We start from the raw sequence: 19,947 nt of genomic DNA on the forward strand, positions 1-19,947 counted from the left end.
AGGAAAGAAAATGGATAAGAAAAAGTATGGGATATACATAAAATTAGTTATTTTATTAAATTTTAGTTTAATATTTTAATATTAATATAATAAAAAATAAGAAAACTAACTTCGGCACGCCGAAGCTTGTATACCCTTTCAGATTTACATTTTCTCTACATCTACCGATCGTTTCTATGGCAGCTATAATATATAGTCTTCTTCTAGTATAGCATCTTCTTTTTCTTCTAATTTTCTAGAAGATTTCTTTTCTTTTCTATATATATTTTTAATCTCTAAAAAATAGAAATACATATATAATTCACATATAATATTTTTTAGGTATATATGTAAAAACAATATCTTGACTGCTTTTATTTAAAGGATCTTTTCTCACCCTCACGCTGACTTGGCGCTAGGAGCTCTTGGCTAATTGTATGCAGGACCTTATTGTCCTGTGCCAACGCATATCTCTCCCCCCTCCCTAGTCTCCCTCTTTGCCACTTTGGACAGCTGCCAGGAGACAGGACAGGGCACAACAAATGGAAAGAAAACATCTAGAGAAAACCAAGAAAACCGAGAAAAACGCGCCAATCCAAAAAGGATAAAAATGATGCAAAATTATCCAAGACGAGCAGGAGGACGAGAAGAAACAGGATCGAACAATGGGGAAAATCAATTGAAAATCGTTTGGCCATTAAGGAGAAGAGATGGCTTGTGCCAAACGGTATTTGCCAGGAGAGAAGTGCATCTGCGGATGCCTCACGTTGAGTAATACGAGTGTGTGTCCTTCGAGCGGGCCTACACATAAAGAAAAAAAAGGAGCCTAGATTGAAGTATATATACTATTAAATAATACATTAAGACAAAGGATTGAAATATATTAAATATTAAATATAAATTAAATAATTAAATTATTTAAATTCAACTTGAACAGAAATTTTCATATATTTTTTATAGTTTATTAAGATTTTAATTTCATATTAATAATTTTTATGATTTATAATTTTAAATTAAATAATTTATAATTATAAAATATTTATAATTTTAAATTATTTTTAATTTTAAATTAAATTATGTATAATTTTATATTATTTATAATATTAAATTATTTTTAATTTTAAATTAAATTTAAAATATTTTTAATTTTAAATTATTTATTATTTTAAAGTATTTATAATTTTAAATTAAATTATTTATAATTTTAAATAATTTATAATTTTAAAGTATTTATCATTTTAATGATTTATAATTTTATATTCCCGGAAATTCCAACAAAGTTCTAAATATTTCCTTAATAGCAATATTTTACAATTTTTTCTACCGCTCTTTATTTTTCTCTGTGCATTCTCCCCATCCTTCTTGCAGTTTCCCATTTCTTGATCCAGGTGCAAAGGTGCATTTTCTTACCTTTCTTTTTTTTATTTTCCTTTTTTTTCTTGGGGTGGGTGCCCCGTTCACCGTTAGCAGTGAAAATCTGCTCGACAGACCGTTATGATTATTAAATATATATATATATATGGGATAGATGGGTAATGCGATCGATCGTATTTTGGAGTGAAATCCCGTTGCTTGAGGCTTCAAATGAAGTCCGGATTCGGTTTCGCTCTTTGATTCCTCTTCCCGTTATGCCCCCTTTTGCGGCACATGTCACCCTTTTGAATATTCATAAATCATTTGGGTGCAATAACTCATTATTATGGCAACGGGACATGGACTCGTTCGAGGTGTAGCCCGCCCTCGCTTTCAGTTAGCGTGTGCGCAGGCCCAGGGGCTGGGGGTTCCAACGATCCGATTACCATAAACCATAAACCAGAGCCAGTTTCCTATTAATATCATCTGGAACTCGTCGAGATCTTATCAAAAATGTAGAATTCATTCATGAGCAGCTTCATTCTTGGTTTCCCTCCAATAGATTTCATTCAGTTTATCCTAGTTTCCATTCAGTTTTCGCTTAGTTAGGGTCTTAAAGGATTTGAGCACTTTCTTGAGTGCCTGCAGATCCGCAAAACCGCTGATCCTTTGTCTCGGTATCTCAGGCTTATGCAGGTCTCGTGCTCTGATTTCTTAACCCAGTTTCAAAAAGTCCCATCTTAACCGCAGACTAAGCCGCAGGATCCTTATTTAAACTTAAGCAGTTTTTCTGGCCATCATTTTAGGGATTTTTACTCTGATTTTTCCGTCTCGAGTGGACACACTTCAGGCCACAATGAAGGCACTTAAGTGCGTGCTTTGTGGCTAAGATGCTTAAGGCTCTTAAGCCGGGACTGGAATCTATGGTTAACACTTTCTGGAAGCCTAAGACCCCCGCCTCTCGGCCGGAGATGATCCTGCGGCTGACAGATCCGAGTTAATTTCATTCAGAACACTTGCGTCCCGCAGCCACATTGCGTTCTCGTAAGACATAATAATGTGTAGCTCCAAATGAAAGGCATAAGGACGACATGTGTTAGACTTTCTATAATTGAAAGTGCTCCAACAAGGACTGGCTGCACATGTTTTCCAGGACACCAGCTCGCCGGCTGCCTCCACGTGGGTCCACATAATGCAGTTTCTAAATATATACAGTATAATACCCTGTATTCCCCGTAGTCTTGTGTTTTGACTCCTGGCACTCCAGGGTGGCCAGGGGCATTCCTAGGACTCCTTTTGGGTTCGAGGACACTCGGCATTGAGTCATCATCGATTGTGTGACTCGCACAATTTTGACAGCACTCCAGGAAGCCCAGTTTTGCATTGCATTGATTGAGATGTCCTCTCTGTTTGGGCAACAGAGACAATTCCCCGGGATCCTGACAAGGATCCTGGCTAGGTGTGGGGTCCATTCGCAAGAAGGACATCCCGGAAACAGCTCAATCAATGCAACAAGGTTAAGTAAGAGTAGAAACATCCTAGACTCAGCAGAAAACTTTAACTTTAATCCCATATCTACACCTACCTTTTAAGTCCAAAATAATATCCTGAAACCTTATTTACAAACCATATCCTTCCGCTCAAAGCATGCCAAAAAAAGGGAAAATTCCGAACCATCTTTATAGAGGAAAACGTCTTATTAAAACCACAATTTTATGGGCGAGATCAGTGGGAGAGATGCGGCCTGCGGCGGTCATCAAAGGGTCAAAGGGAGGCTCGAGTGTCACGCATGAAGGACATACGCATGTCCTTTTACGATATTCCCAATGCCAAAAGGATTCTCCGCCATAAAAAGCAGAATGAATGTGCACAAACATCCGGAGAGCAAGAAACGAGTCCCGAAACGCTGGATTGGATTACCGCCGCCGACGCTGATGGGCCCAAGATCCTGGCAGGTAAAAAACACTCGGCTATTTGCCTAGCGCAAAAAAAAAGGACAATGGCCAAAACAGAACCGAGTGCATGTTCCTCCTCCTCCTCCGAACGGGTTCATTAATCGTGTTTGGCAACAGGAAACGCACCGCGAAGGAAAACGAAAGGACTTCCGTTTCGTAATCGGATGCTTGTTAGGCGGACGAACGGAAAATCGAGAGGAAAATCAAACGGAAAATTGCATTACATGACCAAAAGTGAAAGCCGACCCTCCAAACACCCATAAAAAAAAAAACACGAAAAAAGAGCTGCCGAAACCCAAGAAAAAAGGAGTGAGAAATTCCATGACTGGGCGCAAAATTCCTCCATTATTCCGCGATGAACTGCCGGCAATTTGGGGTACAATAGCATTTGCATTTGTCACGGCCTCGATCCGAACCAAAATCCGATTAATCGCATTATAAATCGACCGGCGGAATGAGGTGTCGACTTAAGTGAGCAGCAGGTCAGCCGCCGATCAGCATAATGCTAACAAATACGAATGCCTCTCTACACTGGGAGAAATTGATGTGAAAATGTAAGTCTTTAAACTAAAATATTTCATTATACTTTTGTATATATTTATAAACTAAATAGTGAAAAGATTTTGGTTTATATTATAGCCTTAGTTTGTCTCCAATTATAACTTTAAGCTATTTTGTGAGCTTTTCTCTCTCTGTAAGCACCTTGGGCCTCATACCTTTTATCTTCCTCCAAGGACAGAGGAGGGCTCTGCATCAATATTTTGACATTGCCAAAGTTTTGGTCCCCGCAAGAAAAAACTGCCGATTGCAACGCATTAGCGCATTAACGAGGAGGAGGAGGAGGACCAGTGATCTTGAGGCACATGTATTATATAAAATTATTTATTCATATATTTTGAGAAAATAAACAAGAAAGGAAGCTAACTTCGGCAAGCCGAAGTTTTTATTCCCTTGCAGATTGGGTTTGATATTTACATTATAAATTTGAGTGCTGAAAACACACACAAAACAGAGTTTTATTACATTTTACCTATGCCTATTATGTTTACAGTTTGACAGTTACAGTTTTGCATTCCCAGCTTTACATTTTCCCTACATTTACCGATCGTTTCTATGGCAGCTATATGATATAGTTGTCCGATTTATATGAAATTTATACCAAAATTCTAGAATAATAAAATAAGCTTATATCTCAGAGTAGATAAAAATACGTTGAAAAACAACGAAGTTATGGTTTTTTTTTATTAATTTCCCGATCGTTCCTATGGCAGCTATATGATATTGTCGTCCGATTTTCATAAAATTTTTACCAAAACTCCAAAATAATAAAAAATGGCCATATCCCAAAATTAATGAGAATATTTTGAAAAACAGCCAAGTTTTAATTTTCTTTCTAAAAATTTCCCGATCGTTCATATGGCAGCTATATGATATAGTCGTCCGATTTTTATGAAATTTATACCAAAATTCTAGAATAATAAAATAAGCTTATATCTCAGAGTAGATAAAAATACGTTGAAAAACAACGAAGTTATAGTTTTTTTTCTATTAATTTCCCGATCGTTCCTATGACAGCTATATGATATAGTCGTCCGATTTTCATAAAATTTGTACCAAACCTCTAAAATAATAAAAAATGGCCATATCCCAGAATATTTTGAAAAACAGCCAAGTTTTAATTTTTTTTCTAAAAATTTACCGATCGTTACTATGGCAGCTATATGATATAGTCGTCCGATTTTCATAAAATTTTTACCAAAATTCTGGAATAATATTAAATGGCCATATCCCAAAAATGATGGAAAAATCTTGAAAAACAGGCAAGTTATAAATTTTTTTCTATAAATATCATAAACGAACGTTTTATTGTCTGCTGGGTAGAGCTTAAAGTTCCCTCTGTTTTTCCCACAGAATCAGAAGACTTGTTCAACTACAGTTTTTGCAGCTCCATTGGCTGCGCTTGCTTTTTCGTATATATTTCATATATTTTTCATATTTTTTGGGTTTCATTCAAACCATGTGACTTAATAAATACTAGAATAGAGGAAAAAAAATCACACTACAGGCTAGGAAAAAAAAAAAAAACGAATGGGATAGGATATGGGCAAAGGACATGGGCATAGGCATGGGAAGGGGGTGGAAGTGGATACAGAAGGGGTGATGGGATATAGAATATATAGCATATATGGGGGGCACCACCCGCTAAGGACCAACGAAAAGAAAGAAAATAGAAAAGTAGTAAAGAAACAAAAAGAAAAAGATTGGAAAATTGGTTGACTCTCTGGCTGGCTTGTTGGCTTTCTCGGTTCGGTTCGGTTCGGTACGGATCGGCACGGGTTTCGTCGTCATCGGATCTATGTACAGGGCTCTCAGGAATCAGGAATCGGAATCGGAATCGGAATCCTAGGCGCTGGCATTGGCATACTGGCGCTTCTCCAGCGAGATGTTGAAGCCGTTCTCCAGCTTCAGGATAATGTCGGCCTGCAGCTTAAAGTCCGCCTCCGTGTCGGTGGAGTGGACAATGTAGTTCCTCACGATGGTGGAGAGGAGGACCTTCAGCTTGAGCATCGCGTACTTGCGACCCACACAGCTCCTGGGCCCGGCGCTGAAGGGAATGAAGGCGTAGTAGTGCCTGTTGGCCATGCGCTCCGGCAGGAAGTTGTCCGGGTCAAACTTGGTCGGATTGGGATAGATGTCGGGGCGACGGTGGACGCTGTACTGCAGCACAATGCAGGTGGTGCCCTTGGGCACCGTGTAGGGGCCACTGGCCAGCTTGAGGTCGTAGTCCAGGCGGCGGGCAATCAAGGGTACTGGTGGGTACAACCTCAGGGTCTCGAGAATCACGCGCTCCAAGTACTTCATCTCCATGGTGTCGGCGAAGGTGCAGTCGCGCAGCATGTTGTCGCCAAAGATGGCCTTCTGCTCGGCAAAGACCTTGGCCTGGATGTCCTTGTGGATGCCCATCATGCAGAGGGCGAAGCTGGAGCCGGCGGAGGTGGTGTCGTGTCCCTCGAACATAATGGTGTTCACCTCGTCAATGATGTCCCTCTCGTTCCACTCAATATCGGGATTCTTGGCCATCTCCACCATGGCATCGAGCAGGGCCAATCGCCGCTTGGCGCCCACATCGTTCTCATCAATGTCATCCAGATCGTCGCGCAGGCCCTCCTTCTTGGTCACCGGGGCACTGCTGCTGGGCGCAATCTCCTCGATGATGGCCCGCGACTCCTCCTGGAAGTTCTCCTTGCGGTCGCGCACCACCTTGCTGGTCATGCCCAAGATGATGTCCATCATCCGGTCGCCCTTCTCGCGGAGCTTGGTGAACTTGTAGATGGAGTCCAGGCGGTAGAGCAGCTTAACCTGACGCTTGTGGATGATGTCGCACATGTCGACGACGGCCTGGGCATACTCGAAACTCTTGTTGCCCTCCGGCAGCTTCTTCACACCCATCGCCGTGGACAGCAGGATGTCGACGGTGGTCGTGGACATGTAGTCGTGCACATCGAAGGACTTGCCCGCCTCGAGGGCCATGCGACCCACCACGGTCTTCGAGTGATCGACGAACGTCGGCACGAAACTCTTCAGGATGCTCTGGTGGAAGGTGGGGGCAATCATCTTGCGGTGGTGGCGCCAGTGGTGTCCGTTGCTGATCAGCAGGCCGTTGCCGAACCAGGGCTTGAAGTAGCGGTACTCCTCGGCCTTGGTCAAATGCTGATGGCCGCCCAGAATGAGCTCGATGTCCTTGGGATTGGTGAGGAAGATGAGCAGGACATTGCCCAGCCAGGCCTTCATCGTCTCGCCGTACTTATTAAGGTAGCCCAGGCCAACGGCCAGGATCTCGGCATTGCTCAGTCCAGCTGCCACGTGAGCCTGTCCCAGGATAGGCAGCTCCGGCGGCGACGGTATGTTGGCCACCATCCGGTACTCGCGGGTGTTGCGGCGCCAGTACTCGTACAGGGCCATGGCCACCAAGGTGCCCACCAGGGTGGTCAGCATGGGGCTGAATCCCAGCAATGAGCTGCCGCCACCGGCAGCAGTCTGCTGCAGCGTCTCCTGCACTGTTTCCACAACCATGATTGCTTTAGGTCTGTCTCTCACTTATCCACTGGGTTGGTCCTCCTTAGATCCTCCTGCTTAGATGGCACTGTTGCTATTCCAGCCGCCAGCGCTCAACTGTGCCTTAACCACTGCCGAGTCCACAATTTTATACGGCTCGGCCCGGGTCTGAGGGCCAATCCGGGAGTCAAGTGTATGCCAGGCCACCACCCAGTCCCAGTCCCGGCGATTTGCAAACCAAATCCGAGTCACGTAGCCGTCCAACCGAGCGCACTTTGGAGTCGATCCACTGCGTCATTCCATTTCCGATCGCCATTAAATGACAGAAGGGGGGCACAGTTGGTGTTTGCTCTTCTCCTGGTCTCTGGTCGTTCCCAGCCCCACCTTTCACCTCTGGCGGCCACCTTGGGCAGCAATAGTGGCTTGCAAGTGGTTTTCCAAAGTATTTTACGGATTTTCAGTGAGAGATTTCTTGTGGTATTAGTTCTTCTCTACACTGTTCTCCTCCTGCTTCCTGCGGAAGTGCACAGGATGCCAGGATCGTGTATGCAAAGTGCTACTACCTGTGCGCGCGGTCACTTGCAGAAAGATTTACCTGCCGGCAAGCGGAAGTGGGTGAGAGCAGTTCCTTTCCATCTTCATCCCCATTACCATTCCCATCCCGATCTCCGTCTCCGCTTTCGCTTTTCATTAAATTCAATTTCGCCGCCTTTGTCCCCGGACACCTGAGCAGGCACGGCGGCGCACGGGGCTATGCAAAAAAAAAAAAAAAAAGGGAAAAGCGTATAAAGTAAGGTAAATAAACAATAAAAAAACGAGTAGACAGCAGACAAAGGAGAGGAAGTTGTCGCTTTTATGATCTTCCTCCTCCGCCTCATTCAGCGTCCTGGCCTCAGCTCCTTGTTTTGAGTGATCCTTTTTGCTATTCGATTTTTTTATTTGCAAATGGATTATTTGTTGAGCGCGTGTTCAAAGCGTGGTTCTACCCATAAATGCAAATGGGTTCAGTCATTCGCCATATTTTTAGTTTATTTCAGTTTCAAAATCGTCTCAAAACGAGACACTTTTCTTAAAAATTATTGTGGCGAAACGGCTAAAGTTGGCTTAATGAATTACATATCATATAATAAAACAACATTTGAACAATTTTTGATAAATTTTGTATTGAAAAATATTTAGAGGTAGAGGAGTTATAGGAAATCTCCCCAGCGGCCTCAAAATTAAAGATGGTTTGCTGTTTACATCCTAACTTGTCACAGAATCATCCTATATCAAAAAAAAAATATCTTGCATTCGTTAAAGGATAGTTGTCTTGAGGTACTCAAGTTGCGTTTTTATTTTTAACATTTTTTCCTGATTTTTTATTAAAGTCCAAAGTCAACATCTTGATTTTTAACTCAAAATTTTGGTTATTTTGTTAAATAAAAAATATAAATAAATAAAAAAGTAATAAAATAATAATGAGGGTACCTGGAGAATAAGCTAAAGATGTTAGGTACCAAATTTTAAACAGATTGGTGGAGTAGTTTTTGAGTTTTGGCCTTTATAATAAATAATTAAAAAAAAAATATATATATATATATAAACCCCCCTTTTCCCACCCCTTTGGCGGCTCTACTAAAAAAATATGAAAAACACATGAATTAAAATTGGTAAAAATAGTTTTTATTGAATTTCTGATCGAAGGGACTCAAGCGCGACTCGAATTCGTATTCAAATCAAAGCAACGAAATTGAATCGCTGAATAAATTACATGAATACACAATTTGTAGCTTACAACGTAACCGATTTACATATGGATATATATGCTAATTAATTTATGCGTATATATGCTTTAGGCGCTAGGTGGATATATGAGTATGACTTTTACGTTATGTGGCGTTTAATTAAAGTAAGGATTCACGTTCCCAAAAACACATAATACAGCGTTTTTTCGACTACGAACTAACAATGTCTTTTAGCTTTTTTTTATCGAGAATGAATGAAAAGAACACAGGCACGCAGGGAAACGAGGGGGAAACAAGGAACAAAACGCAATCTGGCGGGGGATCTGGGACACACATAGAGTCACCAAGTAAATATGGCTTCGCACGCGTTTAAAGTACAAAAAAAAAAACAGAGGTATTTACATGTTAGCACTTTACACACGTCACAAAATTCAAAAAGAAAAGGAGCTAACAGGGTGTGGAAGTGGGTTCCCTTCTCCTCCTACGCCGTCTCATTGAGATGCACACAGTGGGCGTCCTGCATGAGCTGTGTGAGCTTCTGCGTAAACGTTGGAATGTCCTGCAAAAAAAAAAAACAGAGATTACTTTCCCTGTCTTCAATTGCGCCCTTTTCAAACTCACACTTGTCTGGCAAATCTCCTCTAGCACTGTCTGCCCCACCGGCAGCGAGGCCTGTGCCAAACTCTCCAGCAACTGCCTTCGATCCACCTGACCCATCGAATACAAGGCCTGGGCAATCATATCAAAGTGCAAGGCACCCTCCCCGCTCATCAAAAGATTCAGCAAAGCCCGCTGAAAGGAGGCCATTAGCTGCTCTTTGAACAAAGCCCGCTGATATAGACGACTGCGCTCGTTTACATTCTGCATGGAAAGCAAAACGCTGCGCACATTGCTGGGATCTGTGCCGCTGACCAGCATCTGGCCATAGGCATTCAAGATGGCCATAAAGTGCACCGGATGCAGGTTGTCGCTGCAGTTGAAGTTGTGTGTGGTGGTGGTGTGGCCATTGGAGAGTTGGTTTTTGTAAAAGAACTGCCACTTGCAGGTTAAAACACTGGAAAAAAATACAATAAAAATGTATTTTAATTATTTTTCGGCTTTGTAGCCAGGCCTCTTACCTGTCGAAAAGCGCGTAGAGCAGGCTGGTTATCTCGCTGTTATCCGTGGCCGTATTCTGCTGTTGCAGCAGCGGCAGAATCTGCTGAGTGCCAAAGTCCAGGATAGAGGGCAGCAGCCCCAAGGAGGCACTGCCCGGCTGCTCTACAATCAGCTTGAACATCTGCAAAACCTTCTCCATGACGGCCAGCCGGCTCAGGGTAAGCTGCTCCCTGAAAAGGAAAGAGAGAGAGAGAGCAGCAAATGGGAGTTACAGCTCCGAAATGGACAGAGAGCAAGAGGGGAATGGGGGCTAAGGATAGTGGATAAAAAAAATACCAACCTGCTGCTGACATTGATAAACAAAGTGATCATCTCCTTGATGAACTGTCCACCCAAATGAGTGGGCAACGAGCGGAGCATGCTGAGACTAAACTCGGCCACTGTGATGGCCATGGCTATGCTGCTCAGGCCAAAGCTGTTGAAGATCATTAAGGCCTTGGTGAGAATGGGCTGCAAGGCAAACATTTTATCATTTCCTTCAAAAAACTCCTTGAAACTCCTTTAAACACAACAAACCTTAAAAGTGCTGGCCAGCATATCCTTGGCATTTCCTCCTGTGGCCTTAAAGTACTCAATCAGAGCCGTAAAAGTGCCCAGCAAACTTAGTGTAGTGGCAGCCACCTTGCTCTCATTGGCCTGACCCAAATCCAAGTCCAGAAAGTTCTGCGCCAGCCCCTGGACATACTCGCGCAGCATCCAGAGCCTTCGCTGATAGTCCTGCTGCTGCTCGGGCACACTTTTCCAGGGCAAAACCATATAGCTAACCAAGGCAATGTAGACATTGATGCACACCTGACGCGGCAGCTGGGCGCCCAAACGAGAACCCGCCTGCAGCAGATTCTGAATCTGGGGGATCTCTAACAAGCACTTGGGTCGTATCACAGTGGCAATGAACAACAACAGCTCGCTGGCCGCCTGCTGAACAATGGGTGAGGCGGCGGCCAACGAACCACTGCAGGCAAAGATGCTGCCCAAGATGGCAAACAAACGATGCAGCAGCTCCTCACCCACCAAAGCCTTGGAGAGGGGAAAGATACTCCTTATGGCCAGCAAAACTTGGGCATACCTAAAGGTTACGATTAAAACACGGAAATGGAGGAGGATTTTAGCTTTTAGGGACACTTACAGGTTATCCAGATCCATCTGAAACGTGGCCTTGTCCATCTCATTGCCGCCCTGCAGGCGATTGCTTGCCAGCAGCTGCAACGTTTGCAGCAAACTGTCGGATAGCATCTGCAACTGGCACTCCATTTCATCGGCCACGCTTGGAGCCGCCGTGGCCGTGTCCATTAGTGGAGCCAGACGCACCACCGCCTGGCAAACGGTGGCAAAGTCTCTTAAAATTTCACCCATATTGGCTGTCTTGAGCTTGCGGGCCGCCTCGTAGCTGCGACTGCTGCCATGGTCCAGGGCATGCTCCAGCGACATTAGATACATTTGCGGGCGGGACCAGTGGGCAAATACTTGTGCGAAAACCACATGGGCACCACGGGTGGTGGCCAGCAAGGCCAAAGACTCGAAGCATTGGTCCAGAAACTGCTGCCACTCGGTGGCGGAGGTCTGTGGGAAAAGGAGGAGGAGGAGGAGGAGGAGTTAAAAAAGGGTACCAACTCCCACTTCCCCTGCCACTCACATCATCCTCCATCAGCTCATTGTCTAGAACTTCCAGCTCGGGCTTGTTGGCCTCGAATTGCGTACGCCGCATAATCTCGTCCACCAGCTGGGTGAGCACCTGGTTGAAGCGCATTACCTTGGCCGGCTGCTGGGCAATGCCCTTGATAATGGGCGTCCAAATTTCCAGCTTCTCTGTAAAGTCCAAAGCGCCATGCACTTGAAAGGGAAAATAAGAGACTGTTAGCTGGAGGAGGAGCTCATCCATGTCCACTCACATTCCCTGGTGCAGCCGTAGAGCAGGCTGAGAAAGTTCTCCAGCAGCTCCGGCTCCTGCATCAGCTTGCCGGCGTACTTGGTGGTGTAGAGACGCAACAGCTCCCTGAACTTGTCGCTATACATTTCGCTCTGCCGCCGATTGTTGTTGTGCTGCTCCAGGAGGCTGCTTACACCACCCATCAAAGTGCCCGCATAGGGCAAAGGCTTCTGCAGATAGAGGAGCTCATTGAGCACCGACAAGGCGGCCAGGGAGATGGGCTCGTGGGCAGGACGCCACTGGGAGAGATCGAGTATGCCCATGAGGAAGTACTCCGAGATCAAATCAGTGCGTATCCAGGAGACCAAATGCTGCACACAGCCGAGCAGCTCCAAAATGGAGGAACTATAAGCCACACAAAGAACGAATTAGCTAAGAGAGAGAGAGAGAGAGGGGAGAGTGAAGAGCATCTATCTTGGCTCTGGAACCCACCTTAGATGATTGTCGTTTGGCAGCGCTGAGGTTAGACTAAAGTCCATGAGTGTGTTTGGTATGGTCGCTTGGATGTCTTTGCCATTGATGTGGCACACGGCGATTAGTAGATACTTGGTGACCAGGTCCATCACATCGGGTATACACATGGAGATGCTACACGCGGCACAGGGGGACACAGAGGGGACACAGAGGGTTAAACACAAGGAATGGGGATTGGGTGGAGGAAACAACCAGGGATCTCCTCTAAAAAGAGGTTATCTACTTACCAGGAGTAAAAGTACTGCTTCCATTCCGTCGTCAGATCCCCGCGATTGCTCACCACCTCCTCGGAGGTGACGCGCAGCAAATTGATGCCCAACTGGAAGCGGGTCTTGGTCAGCTCCATGCAATGCTGCATGTAATTGGGATCCTGTTCGGGAAACTCCCGCTTCCCCATCAATGCTATCAGCTGCGCCAGTGTATCCCGATGCCGCCGGGCAGCGCCCGGTGCCCCCAGCTGGGCATATGTATTCCACAGGGCCTCGCGCAACAGCGTCTTGTCCGCCGCATTCAGTTGGGTCCAGCGTCGGGTGATCGTGTGCTCCAGCGTCGAGGTGCTGAAGAACCAAAGGAACTGATTCTCGGTGCCCTCGGGTGCGGTGGCCACGCGCAGGCACAGCTGCCATGCCTCCGGCTGTGACTTGAAGGCCAGCAGATTCGTTTCAATCTCGCGCTTGCGGGCATTCGATGTGGAGGGCTGATAGAACTCCTGCAGCAATCCCTCCACCGTTGTCATGGATGCGGCGTGCTGCGGGGGCGAGTGGAGCAAGATAAGTGATAAGTGTGAAGGCTGAAGCCTCTGCTAGGGGCGGGGCTGATTCAGGAGCGGATTAACACTCACCATTTTTCCCCCTGGCTGTTCCGCTCGCTGGCTGGGATGGATGGTTGTGTGTGTGGCGGCGTGCCGTGTGTGTGGGGCGTGTGTGTGCGCCGTGGGCTCTGGCCTGGTCCTCCCACTTTGGTTTCACTTTGCGTCAGCAGCTGCTCGCTAGCAATTTCATGTTTTTCTTTGTGTGTACACGAAGGTGGCCAAAAAAAAAAAAGTTTTTGTCTGAAATCTCTGAAACTCTGCTGTGGACGGCCTGGCAACTCTGGCGAGTCAAGGTTGCGGTATTAACCAACACTGACCTTTGCAGTTACGGCTTATCGATCTATCGATAACTTAAATAAACGAAAGTTTTGGGAATTTCAACCAATTTCAAAGGTTTAACTTGGCTGAATTTTTAAATAGCATAATGTAGTTTTTTTTTTATAATTTTCTTCGATTTTTTTTAATCTAAAGCTCCCGCCCAAAGCCAACTAGCTCTTGCCAGCACTGCTCCACGGCGCTGACCAACACTGTTGCCGGCAACAGGTAACGGAGTTGCTGGAAAAACCAATCTTCAAGTCGGCGGCGTAGATTTATTTAACCCTTTTATCTATGGAAAACAAGGCCTCTAAGCGTAGGCGTTCGGTAGACTGCCACGACGATGATGCCAACAACAATCCCATACAGAGAAAGGTCTGGGTAAGCCAGAAGGTGAGCGATGCCCACGACCCAGCCAAGATGCGGGAGGTTCACGGTGAGTTTCCCCCAAAGGATTGTGTTTTTTTTGTTAAAAATCTAATTCAGTTGGCTGTGGCTTTAAAGTTTAAACAATAGGAACTTGCTATGTTATTTATTCTCTAAATTCTCATTGGTAAATATCGAAAATTACTTTAGTATTTTGGGAAACGAAAAAAGCGAGTCCTTTGTCACCTTTCAAGTCGATATATCAGTGTTATCGGAGTTATCGGTGCGGTTCCAGCTCGAATAAACCCTTTTTTTCGACGACCTTTGCAGAGAGAACAACAAAGATGCTTTTCGAGGGTGCCGCCGCCAGTCACGCACCTTCAGTTGCCACAGCTCCTGCCCTGCACGAGCACTACCACCTGCTGGGCGATGGAAGCATACTGCTGCGTGACTTGCATCCCGATGCTGCCAATCCTTGCCTGGAACGCCTCAAGTCTCGCTGCTGCCAGCGCCAAACCCTCATCCATGGCAGCTGCATCAACTGCAGCATGGATCTGTGCGAAGAGTGCGGCTACTCCTGCACCGAGTGCACCCACTTTATATGCCGCAGCTGCGTGACCGTGTTGTGAGTAGATTCCTTCTTGATCCTTCATTCCGGTCGCTAATCCCTACTAATCCCCTTTTCCTTAAACCAGTGATGATCGTCCCGAGAATCCGCTGTGCGAACGCTGCCAAATGTTCTATACCTGAAGGGGGCTTTCCCGGAGCCTCCAGCCCGATGTGTTCCTTAGACTCTAAGTAGAGGCATCTCCTCGCTCATTTTCCTTGCATTTTGTATTTAATGGAAAAATATATATAATAATCAAAACAGAAATAGAGACTACACCTTGCCCCTGAACTTGTGGTACTTGTCGTGCTCCTTCACCAGTCCCTCGTACAGGCGGGCGCCCGCCTCGCTGCTGGAGCGCAGGATAAAGTGGCCGGCGCGATGGTCACAGATGCCAATCAGCTCGTGGCAGACGCGTACTATGTGCACCTTGACCTGGAAGGAAATTGCAGAGGAGTTAAAAGGATCTCTAAGAATATGGAACGGCACGACTTACCTTCTCAAACAGCGTGGTGGGTCGCTCGGTGGCCACCATCTGGCGAATGGTAAAGATGAGCAGGAAGGGCGCCACACGCTTCACGGCCAAGGCCTGGGTGCCCGCTATTGTGGCCACCACAGTGGCCAGCTTCAGGCCCAAATCCCCCAAACCGTCCAGCTCCGTTTCGCTCAGATCCTGGGCCTGCTTTCGCCCAGCCCGATAGCCCACAATGCCTTGAACCATGTCCTGGCACAGCGCACTCAACTGGGGTGCCCTGTCGGCCATCAGGTGGCCATGCTGCTTGAGCAGCACCAACAGATTCTCCGTAATGGCCCCAAACAGATCCACAAAGTCCTGCCAGCTGCTGCGACCCATCAAGTGCTTGATGTCCACGTCCAGCAGGGCGCCCAGCAGGCAGTCCAGCGTCTCACCGGTCAGCGGCACAGTGCGATTTCCGGCCAGATGGCGTTGGGCCTCCAGCAGGCGGAGGGCGTGGCCGCGGTACTCCGGGTCCTTGGGCTCGGGCAGACGCAGAGCCACGCTCACACTGATCAGCTCAAAGTACTCGTTGAGCATCTGGGAAGATGGAGGATGGATGCCTTCAGTGCTGGCAGGGATTAAGGATGTTGTCTGGACTCACCGCTCCCTTGACATTGCTCAGCGAGCACTTGGCAAACAACGCCAACAGGGTCAGCACATTCCGGAGGACCGTGTGCTGCTCGGGCGTCTCTGGGCGTGGCATCTGCTCCACCTGGTGGGAAAGGCGGCGCAGGAGCAGCAGGAAATCCTCGTTGGTCTTGTAGCCAATGATTAGCTTAATGGCGGGCTCCAGGCTCTCCAAACCACTGATGTCGCCGCCCGCCTCGATGTCTGCATTCAGCTGCCGCCAGTAGCTGCTCAGCACAAACTCAATCTCGTCCGGGTCCAGGTGGAGTCGCTGCCGATGGGTGAGGGCCACGTTTAGCAGGCGGATGGCATGGACATTGCGATAGTTGAGCTGCACGGGAGAAGGGGTTTAAGATGTTGAGGAAGGCACACCAAGCCACCAAACTCACCGAGTGACCAATGTAGATCTTGCTAATGCGTCGGAAGTTGTCATCAATGGACGGCACCGCCTCCATATCCTGTTGATCCTCAGCCTTGGCCTTGGCCTTCTTACTCCGCTTGCCCCCCGACGGTTCCTCCTCCTTTTCCGTCTCCTTCTTGTCCAGCTGCTCCTTCTCCCGCTCCTGCCGCACACAGCGATTGATGCAGCTGCTCACGTACGTGGCATAGCCGGCCAGGGTGGCATCCACAAACTCCTTGTAGGCAGACGCCTCCTTTGGCTTCTTTGACCGGAACTTGCGACCCACCATCTCGCCGTAGATCTCCACCAGTGGCTGAAGCTGCCTCTGCATCCTCCTGCCCTGCACACCAGTCACACTGGACAGCGTTTCAATGGCCAGCAGCAGGAGGCGGCACTGCTCCGCCTGGAGCTTACCATTTTCCGCCAGTTCTGTACGCAGGTACTCCGTGCAGCTGGCCAGGAGAGGCTCCCAGCCGGCGCTCTGTCGCCGGATGCAGCGAGCAAAGAGCGCCTCGTAGAAGCTCCAGCCAGCCGCCGTGCTGGTGGGGATTAGCAGGATAAGCTGGCTGAGCTGACCAAAATACGAGCAAATGGCCAGCGGATGGCCAAAGTGCATCAAATCTGCATTTTGGGAGTAAAAGTAGAAAGCTTCGTCATATTCAAACAGGTTGCTTACCTATCAGAAGCTCCAGGACCAGCTCGACCACCTCCTGCTGCTGATTGGAGCAGCTGAGGTCGCGGTAGAGCGCAAAGATCACCAGCCAGAGGCGAGAGCGCATGGAGCTGGGCAATTGGGACAGTGGGAGGCGCTGCAGGGACTCCACCAGCTGCCGGGCACAAGGCAACTGCAGCTGCCTCTGGGCCTTCTCCTTGATGAGGCCAATCAGGGCGGTCTCTTCCAGTGGCTCCTCCTCCGTCAGCCTCAGCTTGGCCAGAAGCGAGCCCTTCTTGGCTGCCTTGGCATATTCCCCGAGCAGCTGTAAGGCGAGCAGCTCCACGCATTCGGCATCTTCCAGGTGGGTCTTCTCCCAGTCCCGCTCCGAGGTGACTCTCAGGCGCAACTGCTTCTGGCTCCGGGTGAGCCGGAATAGCTGCTGCGGCGCCAATGCCTCGGCCAAGGCATCTGAACAGCTCGCTCTGCGCTGATCCTCCTGCAGGAGCCAGCCACTCTCCGCCAGCTGCAGCTCCAATCGCTGCAGGCGCTGGCGACACGAGCTCTTGCCAAAGTTGTGCACCCGCTGCTGGATCAGCGTCCAGTCTGCCGGTGGAAGGAAGCCCCTCAGCTGCAGCTTCCGTTGGCTGCCAGCGGGGTGACCGTCGGGCCAATAGTGGGCCAGGAGCAGCTCCAGGCCACTGGCCCGCTCGGTGCACTCGAGGAAGGCGTTCATCAGGCGGCGATTGTGCTCCTGGCTAAGCAGGCGACGGCCAAACTGCTCCAACACCTGGGCAGTGTGCTGCAGCTGCTGCTCCACCTCCGTCTGGTGGAGGTGCAGCTGCTCGGCCAGCCGGGTTCCACTTAGGTACTGACACAGCAGGGCGGCGTGCAGTTCGCGGGCAAAGTCCAGGTTTCCAGGCAGCGTCTGCTCCTGCTCCTCCTGCAGCAGCTCACCAAACGAGTGGAGCAGGGTCCTCCAGATCACCAGCGAGGGCTTGGTCATCAGGTGACTGATTAGGCGCGTGAAGGCCACGCCGGCCGAATGGCTGGGCCAGGTCTGTGAGAGCTGCTTGAAGGCATCGTTCGAGGAGGCCTGCACAGCAGGAGCTGATCCCGCAAAGATCCCACGCAAATACTGCTGTCCCTCGTCGTCGTCTGCCTGGGCAGACTCAGAGTTCAGGCGGCGCCGCTTCTGGCTGGGATTGGGCAGCTGGTAGACGGCCAGCCACTCCCTGAGCGACTTGAGCAGGTTCATGACGAACCTCTCGGCCCGACTCAACCGCCGGAACATGTCAAGCAGCAGGACGAGATACTCCGAGTACAGCTCCTCCTCCTCGGCCGTCTGCTTGGGGGCTGTGAGCAGCCAAACGGTGATCTGATAGACGCTCTGCTCCAGCAGCATGGGATTCAGCCGCAGGGCCGCGCACAGCAGCACAAGCAGCTCCTTCAAATGCGTTTTCCGGTGCTCTCGAGCCAACTGGAGGAACTTATCGGCCAGGAAGTCGAAGGCATTCCTCTTTCCGTTATTAACCAAGAACTGCAGGGATATGTTGTGCTTGCGCAGTGACATCAACAGGTAGGCACCCAGGGGCAGTGAGCAGGCCTCGTCCTCCGGGAAGACGGTACGCAGGATGGGCGACAGTTCTGTGGACGTGTAACGATTGTTGAAGACGGCGGCCTCCAGGAGCAGCAGACTGACATGCAGCGGCTGGCCGGTGATGCGCTTCTTGTCAAATGACTCCTTCAGCTGCTTTTCCAGCTCGGCCAGCTCCTCCACCAGGCTGGCGGACTTCAGGGTGTGCAAAAGCTCAACCAAGGGACGCACCGTCCTGGCATTGTAGCATTCACAGAGCTCGGGTAGCTTCTGGGTGCGTCGGGCAATCTCCGCCAGCTGCTTGATCATCGGCACCACCAACTCGGCATCGGAGGACGTGGGCAGCTGTTCCCGCTGCTCCACGCAACGCTGGTGGCACCGGAACAGGCTGGCGTAGCAATCGCACAGCAGCTCGTAATCCGCACGCAGCACGTCCTGGAGCAGCTCACAGTCCAGCAGGCTGGGCACCAGCTCGAGGGCAATCACATTCGCCTCCGCATCGCGGGAGACTAAGGCCAGCAGAGCCCTAATCAGCCGGGATTTGCACTCCTGACCGACCAGGCCGGGTTGAGCGCGCAGCGCAAAGAGATCCTTCAGCTGCTGCGTGGGCAAGGGCTCCTCCTTGTTGCACTTGGGCAGGGATTCGCCCAGCCATTGAATGATGATCTCGTACTTTCCGGGATAGGGAAACTCGACGGATTGCCAGACTCGGATGGCGAAGTCAACACGTGCCGCGTAGGGCTTGCTCCTCTCCAGCAGCCAGGACCTCAGCTCTGAGGGTGCGAACGCGGTTATTTACAATCACTGCAGGAGGGGCATGTCCTTCTTACCTTCGCCGGTGTCCATCTTCTCCAGGTGAGATTAGCGCAATGCAAGACAACAAATCTTGAATTCCGCACGTGTTATTGTCGCGGGCGCCAGTGTTGTGAAGGCCGCGAGTGCCTTCATCAGTGAAGGCACTCTTTCTGGCTATTTTCAAGCTAAATGTAGTTAGGGGTTAAAAATTACCGCTAATCTTTAAATAAATTAAAAAAAATTAATAAAAAAAAGTTATTATTTAATCACCAAAAAATAATATATTTTTGGTCAAAAAATAATTATTATTATTTTGAGCGAAAAATTAATTATAATGATTATATATTTGGGCCATATTTTTCTCTTAAAATATTCATTGTTTTTTATTACTAATTTCTTAGTTTTATTTTTTTTTCTCAAAATAATAATAAATATTTTTTGACCGGAAATTTAATATATTTTCAGTGATTAAATAAATCGAAGACAATAATAAGAATTATTTTTTGACCACCAAATTATTTTTTTTTTGTGTTTAAATAAAACTAAAAAATTAATAATAATATATAATGATTAAATAAAACTTGAAAATTAATAATAAAAAAATAATGATTATTTTAAGCGAAGAATAGTA

General features: G+C 47.9%; 4 protein-coding genes across 5 annotated transcripts; 1 reads left to right on the top strand and 3 right to left on the bottom strand.

The window, feature by feature from the left end:
• Window positions 1–5,218: 5,218 nt before the first annotated feature.
• Cyp4g1 (Cytochrome P450 4g1) lies at window positions 5,219–7,473 on the bottom strand. The gene has a single exon (XM_017178513.3). It carries the CDS (start codon window positions 7,359–7,361, stop codon window positions 5,691–5,693), a length of 1,671 nt encoding a protein of 556 aa, XP_017034002.1. The 5' UTR covers window positions 7,362–7,473; the 3' UTR covers window positions 5,219–5,690.
• A 1,513-nt stretch (window positions 7,474–8,986) lies between these two features.
• ebo (ellipsoid body open) lies at window positions 8,987–13,858 on the bottom strand. 2 transcript variants are annotated; one of them, XM_017178512.3, is made up of 11 exons: window positions 13,471–13,858; window positions 12,857–13,377; window positions 12,588–12,743; window positions 12,118–12,500; window positions 11,862–12,058; window positions 11,355–11,788; window positions 10,745–11,294; window positions 10,509–10,678; window positions 10,189–10,398; window positions 9,692–10,124; window positions 8,987–9,629 (listed from the first exon to the last, which is right to left on the bottom strand). In XM_017178512.3, exons 1-11 carry the CDS (start codon window positions 13,471–13,473, stop codon window positions 9,552–9,554), a joined length of 3,135 nt encoding a protein of 1,044 aa, XP_017034001.1. In that variant the 5' UTR covers window positions 13,474–13,858; the 3' UTR covers window positions 8,987–9,551. The 2 variants fall into 2 exon arrangements, with proteins under 2 accessions (XP_017034001.1, XP_070144417.1); XM_070288316.1 differs by lacking the exons at window positions 12,857–13,377; window positions 13,471–13,858 and having other exon boundaries at window positions 12,118–12,527; window positions 12,588–12,727.
• Window positions 13,859–13,979: 121 nt separating this feature from the next.
• Window positions 13,980–14,995, top strand: LOC108082925 (apoptosis regulatory protein Siva). The gene is made up of 3 exons (XM_017178516.3): window positions 13,980–14,191; window positions 14,452–14,746; window positions 14,817–14,995. The coding sequence occupies exons 1-3, from the start codon at window positions 14,050–14,052 to the stop codon at window positions 14,869–14,871; spliced, it is 492 nt and encodes a 163-aa protein (XP_017034005.1). The 5' UTR covers window positions 13,980–14,049; the 3' UTR covers window positions 14,872–14,995.
• On the bottom strand, window positions 14,931–19,494 carry LOC108082922 (uncharacterized). The gene is made up of 6 exons (XM_017178511.2): window positions 19,352–19,494; window positions 16,949–19,294; window positions 16,262–16,893; window positions 15,847–16,203; window positions 15,225–15,782; window positions 14,931–15,163 (listed from the first exon to the last, which is right to left on the bottom strand). Exons 1-6 carry the CDS (start codon window positions 19,365–19,367, stop codon window positions 15,002–15,004), a joined length of 4,071 nt encoding a protein of 1,356 aa, XP_017034000.1. The 5' UTR covers window positions 19,368–19,494; the 3' UTR covers window positions 14,931–15,001.
• Window positions 19,495–19,947: the final 453 nt, after the last annotated feature.

Source organism: Drosophila kikkawai, chromosome X (genome assembly GCF_030179895.1).
Source record: "Drosophila kikkawai strain 14028-0561.14 chromosome X, DkikHiC1v2, whole genome shotgun sequence".
In the NCBI taxonomy this organism is placed as follows: Eukaryota; Metazoa; Arthropoda; class Insecta; order Diptera; family Drosophilidae; genus Drosophila; species Drosophila kikkawai.

Excerpts from the sequence above, each read along its gene's own strand:
- Cyp4g1 (XM_017178513.3), bottom strand. The coding sequence starts at position 7,361 with ATGGTTGTGGAAACAGTGCAGGAGACGCTGCAGCAGACTGCTGCCGGT.
- ebo (XM_017178512.3), bottom strand. Across the intron at positions 12,059-12,117 it reads CTACGGCTGCACCAGGGAAT|TGCATGGCGCTTTGGACTTT; the intron begins GTGAGTGGACAT and ends TTCCCTTTCAAG. Across the intron at positions 10,399-10,508 it reads TTTATCAATGTCAGCAGCAG|GGAGCAGCTTACCCTGAGCC; the intron begins GTTGGTATTTTT and ends TTTCCTTTTCAG.
- LOC108082925 (XM_017178516.3), top strand. The coding sequence starts at position 14,050 with ATGGAAAACAAGGCCTCTAAGCGTAGGCGTTCGGTAGACTGCCACGAC. Across the intron at positions 14,192-14,451 it reads CAAGATGCGGGAGGTTCACG|AGAGAACAACAAAGATGCTT; the intron begins GTGAGTTTCCCC and ends CGACCTTTGCAG. Across the intron at positions 14,747-14,816 it reads CGCAGCTGCGTGACCGTGTT|TGATGATCGTCCCGAGAATC; the intron begins GTGAGTAGATTC and ends TCCTTAAACCAG.
- LOC108082922 (XM_017178511.2), bottom strand. Across the intron at positions 15,783-15,846 it reads TGAGCAATGTCAAGGGAGCG|ATGCTCAACGAGTACTTTGA; the intron begins GTGAGTCCAGAC and ends CCATCTTCCCAG. Across the intron at positions 15,164-15,224 it reads CCACCACGCTGTTTGAGAAG|GTCAAGGTGCACATAGTACG; the intron begins GTAAGTCGTGCC and ends ATTTCCTTCCAG.